The sequence below is a fragment of the Diuraphis noxia genome, unplaced genomic scaffold (assembly GCF_037042655.1).
Source record: "Diuraphis noxia isolate RWA-SAM2 unplaced genomic scaffold, SU_Dnox_SAM2 contig0002, whole genome shotgun sequence".
Lineage (NCBI taxonomy): Eukaryota > Metazoa > Arthropoda > Insecta > Hemiptera > Aphididae > Diuraphis > Diuraphis noxia.
Window position 1 is genome coordinate 81,644,637 of NW_028301712.1, and position 13,057 is coordinate 81,657,693.

The 13,057-nt window shown below is 31.4% G+C and overlaps 1 protein-coding gene across 3 annotated transcripts in view; it reads left to right on the forward strand.

The window, feature by feature from the left end:
• Positions 1-13,057, forward strand: part of LOC107173049 (castor zinc finger transcription factor) — an 86,472-nt gene that overhangs the window by 49,998 nt on the left and 23,417 nt on the right. For all 3 annotated transcript variants that reach the window (XM_015523404.2, XM_015523403.2, XM_015523402.2), the window contains one exon: positions 3,265-3,424. In XM_015523404.2, coding sequence (XP_015378890.2) covers positions 3,265-3,424 — 160 coding nt within the window. The remainder of the gene's footprint in view (positions 1-3,264; positions 3,425-13,057) is intronic.

The window sequence follows — 13,057 nt, forward strand, 5'->3', positions numbered from 1 at the left end:
GAGTATGGATCAAAAATCCTCATTTAAACAATTTTTCAATGTAATTTTGTTATAAAATATTCATTATATTATTTAGCCACCCAGAGCTGGTAGTCGTATAATATTAGATTATTTTATTACATAATACAGGTGAACGCGAAAACGTCACTGACATTTATAGGCATAAAATATATTTTGTAATAGATACAATTTATCATACATAATATTATTTATTTATTTATACTATAAACATGGCTGCAGTCTTGGGTAAAATATAAACGTCTCGACTTCGAAATTTATTTTTCTCTTTCTGTATTACGTAAAATGTCAAAATATTCCCCGGCGTGATGACGTATTATCGCACATGTATTGTTTCTATTTTCAAATTTCCAAACAGCTTTCTGTGTTGTGATATTTATAATTTATATTTTTTTTTCTTTATGCATATTGCATAAGATATATATGGATAGGTGAACTAACAAGATTCTGTTTTTATTTAGTATAACGTTTAATATACAAGATTAATATTCTTGGTAAATATTTGTTGACAACTGAAGTAATAATAATGTTTGAATCAGCTGATTTGTCGAGCGCTACAGCAGCTCTAACAATAGCTTTGGCTGTCATCGATCCCCCGGTATTATTATTATTATAAAATATGTTTTAATTAAAAATAATTAAAAAAATTATTAGTGCGTTCTCCGAAAGCCACTATTGTTTTCAAAAAGTCAAACTATTCGTATAACATTAAATATACATATAAATCAAAACGTCGTCAATCACAGCAACGTGATAAACGCGCGCGTCAGCGTGCGCGCGTGTTTGTATAAATCTCACATTTTCGTAATACGTGTAAAAATTGCGATTCGGATTTCGCGAAAATCCTTGATCTACACGCGCGCGCTACTTTTGCTGTTTTTCTGCTATATGTACATGTATGTGGTATGTTTATATACACATATATATATATATATATAAATCGGTTTCATGAACAATGGACATGACCTTAAAGAGAGGAAGGATACAATTTAAAAGGAGAAACAAAAACACACACACACACATAGGCTATTTATAATTTATATACGCGAGACAACGTATACATTTCGGAAATTTAAATCAGCAGTACTTCACCTCCACCCTCATGCAAGGCAAGCACTTGGACGAACACAAGTCTGTTTGATTTGTTAAATCACATAAAAAAATTCTGCAAAAACTCGTCAACATTAGGACATGTGGTGGTGTGAAGAGTGATGAGAAGGCCATATACAGGAAGTCCTAGAGAGTGTATACCTATGTATTATATTATAATACGATTTCTGCACGCCAAAAAAAGGAATAATAACCACGGCCTATCTTTTATTAGAATCTGCAATTATTCAAGTACATCCGCGTTTTGGAATCGAAAATCGCCTTGTAATAATAGGCAAATTTTTTTTATTATTCCTTCACATATATCGAATCTCCCCCGTGGTTCCAGATTTATTATTACTCTCTTTTTTTCTTCTGTTCTTGCTTGTTTCACAGCACCGTGAGTAGTATAATGTGTGTAATGTGCATGTATGCAGCACTCCTGCTCAGTCTATACGCAAATTTATTGTCTCTTACATAATATAGATGTTTAAAAATACCTATATATACATTGTACGCATACAATACTAAAAGTAATAATAAAATAAAAAAAAATATAATATAATAAATATCATGTGTATATATAGTATACCAATATGCAACGAAGAATTTTTGTTCCCCACGGGAGTTTAAAATTCAAATTGTCTTGGTGGTATCTCCTCCATATAATGAAAAGAATATTACCCTTTTTTTCGCATAAATACCATCTCTCATTATAATCATAATTCATAATAGTATATGTGGTAGGGCTGCTGGTAATGTTTATAAGCGGAAAAATTATTAGTTGTTACTTTTTTCTTCCTTTCCATCACGGGACCTATGGGAATGTATAGCTTAAAATTGAATTCCTATATAAGTACATATGCGCATAATAATAATTATTATTATTCACCCCCAAATTTCGAACGCAAAAGATTTATTATTTTTTTTACGTTTACGTCCTATTTCAACGTAATTATTATTACAATACCGCTGCTACAAAAAATCCTCTCTCTCTCACTCACTCTCTAGTAGTCTAGTCTCCTCCTGTCGACATCGCCGGCCGTCCCCACGTGAATCGTATGCAAATGATATCGTTATGGCGAGCACATGCTGTGTGTGTTTGTTTTGCCGCCGTTTCGTGTATATAACTGCTATACTACCTCACGAACTTCGTTGCCGGCTATTGTTGTAAAAATAAGGAACGACGATTGCACAATCTCGTAACGATATTCGCATTCGCCTCTTATAACCAAGTGAAATGCGAAAAATTCAATCTGTCCATAATTGCTTGCTATTACCTATATATTATTGTAATATGTACAGGCGATGTTCGCGTATAACACAATTTCCTTCAGTAATACATAATAGATCCACATTCCGATTTTATGTAAGAAAGACCTACCAAAATCGTTTGTATAATGATTATTTGTTTGTTTTCACCTATTAAATATGCGTGTACTCACACTAGTCACACTTGGAAGTTGACACGCGCCAACTTAATACCTATAATAATAATAATATAATAGGTATAGTTAAAGTCAGTCTTGTGTATAGAACCTAAACAGCAGACGTGACAAGCGCGTGTGTATGAAAAATCTTTCATCATCTCATCGTACAGTGAAATAATAGTAATAATATAATATAATAATTAATAACGATTTCTTTTTGGTATATATTATGTTAATTATAACTTCCGTTTAATATTTCGTTCTAAGTAATATACTTATACGTCTGATCATATAGGTATACCTACGCTATTGTATTGGATTGTTAAAACTGCACAATCATAATGTGACGATAAATCTATTAAGAATACATACAATAATTTATCATCCTCTTTTTGAATATTACAACTGTTAAATGTATTTAGGTAAAACTACATAAACCATCATAATTAATGGAATAAAATATAGGCAGATATTAAATACATACACGCTCGACGAATGCGATTTAAATAATTCTGTTTATGTATACATGCGCACGCGCATACCCATATGTATATACAGGTACCTACGTGTATTTAACTGGAAAAAATATTATTAATTGAAGTTTTGTATTCTGTGAATGTATAAATTAAAATTGTATGAACATTTATAACAACAAACGATATTATGATCATCATTGGGATTCATAATTTAAAATAATTTTTAACAAATTTTGTTTTGCCTATTACAGCACGTCTCACCGTCTGTCATCGTACCCTTGCCACCGATACACAGGGACACGGCCGGTACCACTGCTGCGATGACGTCACTAGGTATTCAGACCCTGTCACCGCACTCGGCAGTCACCACTCCGCTCACGGTGCCGACGCCGACCTACGCCAATGCCCAAGGTCAGTGAATTGGAAAAAAATAAAAATAAACACTTTATATATATATATATATTATATGAATAAAACCTCTGCGTGTGTCGATGCATGCTCATACTATATATATATATGTGTGTGTGCGTCACATATTGCATATCCAAGGGTTGAGCGTAAAACAATTTGTTGGTTGGGTTTTTCTTTTTCTTTGTTGGCAAACGTAACGAAGGCCCATAACCTCGATACCTGTATATACTATCACCACTTCCACTACTACCAGCCTCCCTTCACCCCATTTTACTCGTTCCTCCCCGCCACCCTTGGCCATCTATTTTAGTGCACGGGTGTAGAGTCACGCGAGACAACGAACGCGTGAATTTTCTATCTCTCTCTTCGTTTGCTATCCGGTGGTATTTGTGTCAAGCAATCGGCCAAAAGCCGCCATCGCAAATGTCGTGTTTTCCGAACAATGCGGGAAATGCACAACCGCTGGCCACATGCGAAGGTCAAATACCGGACCGCCTTTACGCTCTTTTATTCAAAAATAAATCCCAAAAGATCGATGAACCCTTCGAAGAATCCGTCCACGTTGTGGTTTTTTAACGCGGTTTCTTTAAGCGAGTCTCTTATTTTAAGCCTTGGCGAACGAATAGACTTTGGTTAATTCATATATAGTCAGCTGTATATTATATTAACATATTATATAATTTATATAATATATATTATATCACGTGTTGTATGAGTTGCTTCCCATAACGGGCGCGTCGTCGACTACAATTATTCATCTTCTTGTAAAACGACATTATTTTTAAGAGGAAATATTGTATTATAATATGTTATCTCCGTCTTATAAACGTTAAACTTATACAATTTGAGTCCAGTAGAACGAATTTTGTGTTAAAAGTTTAAGCATTAGAGTAAATGGAAATATTATTAAACATACAATTATGGACATTATCTGTATTTACTATTTAAGAGTTTTTACTTGTTTTTGAAATCTTAATTTTTTTGGGAAACGTGGTTTCATATTTAATTTGTGATAGATTTCACAAGCTAACTCATAATATCTTGATTAAATATTTAGTATTAAATACCAGCCCACGTATTGTAAGAACTGTAGAAACGAATTGGTCGATTATACACGACTGTGAACAATATTTATCCCGTTTTCGTGGTTATTTTTATTCGTATACCTACCTAATATTATTTGTTTTGGAGACGTACTGATGCGATGGTGGGGTTGATTTGAAAATTACGGGCAATTGGTCCGAACTCCGAAGCATAATAATCCGACGTGGGAAATGTGACCTACTCAGTTAATTTATATATACTTATATATGGGATGATGACGATATCGTTGTAACGTACTTAGACGCGCTCGGTTAAGTTTCCTCAAAAATGCGAGAAAAACGATACCGCGAACGTAACCCGATGCCTTTGTCTGACGCGTGTAATCGTCGATTGTTTTCTACATGAACCTTTTTTTATATTCCCCTCTCCCGATACACACAAGGGTGTATTTTCCTTTCGTTTTTTTTCTTTATTTTTTTTTTTTTACCGTCACGTTCTCTCACCAAAGGTTCGCAACGGTCTTTTTCGGGTGTGCGTCCAAGTTTGTTTTAAACTGCGCTGAAAACATTTTTGCTACATTAATACGCATACTTACCGTACACAATGTTTTATTTTTATTTTATTTTTTTACGAATAATTTTGTTAACTGTTTTATTTTCTTGGCTCGCACCGGTAACGGCGACGTCGTCGGTATGGTATGTAAAGAACGCATCAATTGCTCACATTTCTTGTAGACCCTCGCCACCGTCGCCGCCGACGTCGTTATCGTCGTCAACGTAGAAGTAGTAGTAGTAGTACATAATATGTGTACATTAGCCTATAATACGGCATTTGTATCAATCTAAATTTATTAACAGAACCAGTTTAGAGCAATAAAGACCAATTGCTGTTTGTCCGACGTCGTTTCCTCTTAACCCGTTCCGCAGACGAATGGGAATATATACTCGAAAAAAAAAATTAAAATAATAATAATAATAATAATAATAATAAAAGATGAAAACGGTAACTGTGAGGGAAAAAAAGAAAGAATTCGTAGACGATGAAAAAAGTATGTATTAATAAAGAGTTTAACGCGCATATGCGGGACTCGACAATTTAGCAATCAAACACAATAGCTTTTTTTAATGAACCGCTTTCGGACGATTTACTGTTTGCCCTAAGGTCCCATGTGATTGAGGTTAAACCGATTTTATTCAAATCAAAACCCGGTCTAACTAGATCATATTATATATTATGTATAGATATAGATATATAACATAAATCATTACAGTTTCAAAAAAAAAACATTCACTCATTAATTCCGCTAGCGAATTAGTCTTAAACGATCATTGATTACTGCATCCCCGTGCATATATATATATATATATATATATATATATATATATATATATATATATATACATATATAATGTAACTTCGACTATAGCTATATTGTATTGCGTGGAATACTGGAATATGTTTGATTTATATTTAATGTGATAAAATGATATACAATAAGGATTAATGATGTACACAATAGTACGAATAGTCCGATCCTACGGAATGATACGATTTAAAAACAACTCCTATACGGCTATACATATGTATGGCCATAGCCGTAGTCGTATAGGTTTATTTGTTTCCACTCTTAACTATATAATTATGTACAACTCCACAAGCATCAATATTTCACAGTACCTATGTTGCATTATTTTAAATAAGGTAAAATCATTAATACTTATTATTTTTTAGTCATTAGTATATAGTTTTATACATTTTTTTTCACTTATGTATACTTTGTTGTAGAAGAATCTAAAATGTTATGTCACGATCGTTTGAAAATATAATATGTTTACTGATAATATTCATACGTACACAACGTCGTGAGATCTCATGGTTTGTAGCAAACAAAAAAAAAAAAATAAAACTCATATAATTTAAATTATAATAACAAAACACGCAGTGAATTTGTTTAACAAATACTACTACAAAAGTCGTGTATTTTTTTATGTACCTATATCGTATACAAAATTCAAGAATCCAAGAGTAAAAATATGTTTAAATGTTTAATAGTAAAATATTTATAGATTTTATGTTTTTACGGTTACCTATGTATAGTAAAATACGTTATCGTCAGCCAAAAATAACAATAATATTTTATACTGAAATATTATTTCGCAACCCTTTATACAAGCATTCAAAAAACCATATCTACAGTATTATTATATACTTATTTCTAAAGCGAATAATTAGATCGTTTTCATAAACGAAAGTAAATAACATTGGGTGGTCATTGTACAAAACCAGTAGATACAATTTAACAGCCGTCCTTTAGTTGGTTAGGCATATATATAAGAGCGTTGTATATTGTGTATATTATAAAATTCTTTTATATAATATGCAAATATACATAATAGTATTATACACCGTACCTACATAATATTAATTATATTATAAATGTGCACAAAAGCGACTGTGGGGTGTGATACTCATACACTCTTATTTTACCACAAACTATCGTTTACATGTCATCCTTATAACCAGCGCGAACCTTGCTGAATTGAAATCAAGCAAGTGTAAACAGACACGGGTGGGGTGCATGAAAAAAAGACACGCTTGTCACTCATTTAACTGGGGGTGTGTGATTTTTTGTGTCATTCCTGCGTTTTATCCAAAAAAAATGATATACATTCGTTTTTGTGTACGTATAATGTATATATAGTGTACATGAAACACGTGTACCTATAAACGAATCCCCATATTTCTTGCACCCTCAAAGCGCCACCGCTGCCACTGTCATTCACTATACAACCGTCAACCACGCTCACCGCGAGGGCCAACCAAACATTTGCTCTGGTATGACTTTTTTGACTATTGTTTTAATGAGTTTATTATAATATTATACATACGAAAAAAACGTATACACCAAACTAATAAACACTAATATTAACAATAATAATAAAAAAAAAAAACAATAACCTAGCACATATATAAACAATGGAGTGATTTATCAGAATCCCCGCGACGAATGTTTTGATTATGTTTGAAGAATTTTCCCAGTGTACATAATATACAATGCAGTCGGCGAGTTTTATACTAGAAAGGTGGAGGGGAAATCCATTATCGTTTGGTAAAAAAATGTTCTTTTTATTGATGGTCTTTCGATCGTCTGACGTGTTTTATTTTTAGGTAAATTTTTCTATAAGTATTTTATACCTATAGTATACAACTATCATTATGTATACGTACATAGTACATCTCGAAGTTCGTATGCTTAGTACATTATTAAAATAATATATTAGTAGGACTGGTAGGTTCAGATAACTGATAAAAGGCTGTAGTGACTAGCGAGGATTTGACAACACGTATTATACGTAATAAAAACAGGAAAAACAATCGTTTGAGTTCAGTCAAGTGATAATATTATTATAGTTTTAAACAGCATCAGGTGGTTTGTGTGCGAGTATTTATATAAAATTGTAAGGCACTCGAAGTGTAGTTATATGTTTGCGATTCAAGTATTAGTGAGGCCGAAACTGCCAATAACTGCGTCTTTTCTTTCGTATTTTTATTAGTTATAAATCATTTTTTGCAGAATAGCTCGTCCGACGAAGTGGTGTGATTTCCCACCTCCCCCAAATATTTAACTTTTTAGGCATTACCATCACGCACAGTCGTTTTTGTCGTCATTTCCGTACACGTATATTATTAATACATTTTATTAGCTATACAACAGCAATGTATATAATTATATAAAAAAGAAGAATACCCACCAAATATACTATACTTGTGTCTTGTATTATTATACGCCGAGTTAATTAAAAAATGTCACGTTAGGATATTTTTTGCGCACGTACGCATCCACGGCGTACGGCGTATCACGGGCGGGCGCCTGGCTTATAAATAATAATAATATATTATTATATTAACAACCCGAAAGAATAATAAAAGAATAACGCATTCCTCACGTCGTCCGGCACGTACCTATAGCAGTCACCGTAAGTACATCGTAAAATGTCGCTAATTGTTATCGGCTAAAAATAATAATGTCCGTAAGTAATAGGTATACGATAAATATATATATTATTGGATAAGTGGCTCGCGTACGACGACCGATAGATTTTTAATTATTCTGTTAGTATGCTATGGGCGCGCTTCTTTGCCGATTCGGGTCAGATATTTTGGATACCTACGGCAGTTTGGAAGAGTAGGTAGTGGAAGAAGAAGAGGAGGAAGAAGAGGAGGTATAATTATTATCGAATGTCTCTAGGTAAAAGGAGCTAAATGACACCGCTAATATTTATAACGGAATGAATACTTTAACAAATTTTAAGAAAAAATGTAATATAATACATTATATAGTCTGTAACTGTATAATATTAAACGTAGTAACGTGTAAGATATTGAAGTATAAGTAAAGACAATTATTCGTTCTTTCCCAGTATTATATTATATGGACAATGTAATCTATAGCTCCCACTTTTGCCTTTAAGTATAATCGAATTATGCGTATTCCATGTTCCACCACCGAGACTTGAACGACGCGGCCGCGGCGCTGCAAATATCGTTTTACGCGAATAAAATGAGAAAAAATTAAAATAATCTCTGCTAGAATAACACAGTGGAACTATATGTATAGCATATAAAATCGTATTACCTATTATTATTGTACAATAGGCATATATACCTACGCGCTACGCCATTGTCGCAGATAATATATCACACGCGCAACGAAAACGGATAGTGCAAACACAAAGTCCGCGCACATTTAACTCCAACGTACTTTTATATAATAAATATATATATTTAGGCATTTTTTATTTCATCACGGCCATGTTCACAATGAGCGCGCATACCTTTGCGCAAGTCTTCTCCACGTCGATAAGCTTATTATAAATACATTTTATATTTAAACGAGTATTATTCAAACATCAGGAGCAAAATATTTATTTTATGATCAACGATAACATTATTATTATTATCACGTAATAGATACAGGCGTATAGTTTGCTGTAGTCTAAAATCTGATAATTGACCTGATTATATTTTTGTAGTTTATGATATATTATATTAAAACATTGGATTTTCATATGATCTATATATCAAGACTGGTCATGAAAATGAATGATAGACCGTTCATAGTAAATTTTTCACGCATATCGATATGACATATTACATATTATAGTATAAATATATATTATATAAAATTTATTTACTTCTGGTAATAATATTTTCTCCATATATCGAATAAAGTTTTAAACCATGTTGATAATTTCTTTAGAGTGAAAATATTGTAATATAAACATATATTATTATTATTATTAACTATTTAAAAACCCAAGATCCATCGCACTAAATATATCGATATTTATGCATAATTTGTTTCTTTCTTTTCAAAACAATTTTTGTCAACTTAGAATATTATAATAATAAGCGCGTTAACCTAAAAATTATAGTATATTAAGGTATACTGTCACCGGGTTCGGTGTTTGCATATTTTACACGATTTACTATAATATATAAACAATAATGGCTGCTGTTATACTAGGAAAATGTCTCAATATTATCTTTGAGATATTGGTGGCATCAATGTGCGTACACGGTATACTCGTTTCCGCCTAATTGATTCGCGTACACCTATAGAAATATAAAAAAGTTTAATATATAATATTAAAAACTCGTTAATTACATAAATCATTATTCTCATCGGTAAAACGTTTTCCGGACATTTTAGAAACCACTGCAGCCCTAGCCGCTAAATTGTATAACTTAAAACTTGAAAGTTAAAATGTTACCGTTTTTCTCAAATAATGCTTGTATAGGTATTATTATGTTGGTATATATAATTTATATTAGAATATGACAACATTCGCGGGTGCGTTGTGTTCGTCTTCGGATTATTATTATTTTTTTCATTATGTACCTATATATTTATATAAAACCGACATGTGTTAATTCGCCTCGTTCACCGACCGGGTTATAATGTTAATTATCATTGTTTGCTATATATTATAACGTCGGAAACACAACGTTTGTCTGTTTTTTATTGTCCTCTAGTAATTAAGTATTTATGAATTCGTCGGTAATGCCCTTGGTTTTTATTTAATTTTTTTTTACGATACCGTTTCAGGCGTGTGTAAATGTATGTGCGCGTGCGTATGTGTGTGTGTGTGCGGGCCCTTTGTCGACCGAATTTCAGCTCGTATAAACACACTTCGTGGCTACGTATAATATATAATAGGTATATTACTATATTTGGTGTAACTAACAACTACTAATAGAAAATAATATATTAATATATTATTAATTATTGTGTATTTAAAATTTGTTTTCACGCAATTTTTTTCATAGTTTAATACTGTATTCTATTAAAAGCACATATGTGATTAAAACTGCTAATTAGGGTTAACGTGTGTACACAAAACCATTTACTCGACAGTAATAATAATAATTCGGAATTCGATAGTCTGCCATTAATACAGTGTAAATATTTGACGTATTTGGCAGTGTGACGCCACGAGGCAGTTAATAAAACTGAAAAATTATTCCATATAATATGTTCGTGTTTCTTTTATTATTATTATTTTTTTTTTTTATGCAATTAACATTTCATAATATTTGAACGAGACCTACTATTGTAGTAAATTTTATAAGCATCATATAATTATTTAACAGTGTGCATTTAAAAATTAAAAACTTATGATGATTAATTAATTTAATCAGGTAATTTACCATTCGTGTTTACCAATAATTTATAATTAGACAAATAGAAAAATATTGGTATTTATAATCGATAATAATTATTGAATACCTGTAATTGGTATAAATATTTATAGAACGAAAAATATGTTAATAGTAGACAATATACATTGATTCGTATGTACCTATAATAGATAATTTATATTGATAGTTTTAAAATTATGTGTTTTATTTGTTTGTTCCTAATAATTTTGTACTAGGTATGTGATCAACTAATCATTTTTCAAATAGAAGAAAATCTAAATCTTTATAAATAAAAAACTAGACACCAAGTTGATATAGGTAGGTACTTTAGAAAGGACGTCTTTAATAATTCTCAATAGTTTTCAAAAAGTTGCAAAATCAACCAATAAATCTTAATCATCATATTCGGGGTAACAACTAATTAAAATTAAATTCTCACCAGGTACTTTCAACGTATTTTACTATAACTATTCATAATTATAATCTTATAGTGAAATTAAATTTAAAAAATTTAAAATACCCAGTTTTTATTTTATGAAATTTACAATTTTAATTAAGTAGACGAATACTTACAAGGTTAAAATCATTATATGTATGTGATGGTTCTAGCTAAATTTAAAAACACTATGCATTATTAAGTAGGTATATACATTGTCATAAAATGCATTCAAATCCATTTCCCTTCAAAATCTAAAGTATATAATAGTATTTTTGCCAAAAAGCAGGCGAAGTTATATACTGCAGTATCCTCTCGTGTTTTTTTTATTATTATTATAATAAATAATAGTTTTTATATTTGATATATTATGTACTATAATAATATTGCGTACCTACGTTTGAATATCTGGCGTAACGGAAATATATATTGTAATATTTCCGTTAAATCAAATTAACATTAAGTCTATTGTTTTCTGTGAAAACAAAATCTAATATGTATGAGAAACATAATACATATAAGTCGAAGAGAAATCAATTTTTATTTCCGAGACTTTGTTGTGTATTGTCTGTACTCACAATAAACGTACGAGAATATCGATTATTTTTACCATTTTCCCTGGAGCGTGCCACAATAGATAATCATATTGTAAAGTAAAATACACAACATTTTGTTTCTCGATAAACATGCGCGTTTTTCCACATAAACATATTTTTTTATTTGAAAAAAAATATTAAAAAATAAAACAAAATACAAATTCAGCAAAATAACCTCCGAACTGAGTACAAATTTAGTGTAGGTCCACATAAAAAAATCTTTACCATATAAACGCGTACCACACATGGTAAATGGCTTTCACCCATCAAGTACGAGGAATTCAACAAAAACCTGAGGCGGCACGCGTGGGCAGTACAAAAAGACCATTCGCGGTCACTTGTTAATTAAATACTATTAAAAATACTATTAAAATAAACGCGTTCGTCGACGAAGCCCGTTTCCTTGGGCCACCGCCGGTGACTCCGATCTCGTTTTGGTCGTAAAAGAAAAAATCTAAACGACGATAACAGTATAAGTAAACTCAAAACTATGCATTAAATTAATTAAAACAAATTTGAGGTTCTTAAAATTTGCTACATACGCATGACGCCCGCACCGACATGGTGTATTGCCCAATTATTGTGAAATTATTTTCAATTGATGTAGCATGTATACAAATACGTATTATATGTGGAGATAATAGAATAATATTGTGCGGGCTGTTCAAGGCTGATCTTCTATAGAAAAACATATTTCGTTTATCCACCACGCGCGCATAATATGTTGACTACGTTAGTAGGTGCTAATGTAGAGGTACCTACAAATATTAACAATTTTATATTTTTATCTCAATCTTCGCCCTTCGGCTCTCTGATCATTTTTGAGTAAATAATAATAATAATAACGAAAATAGT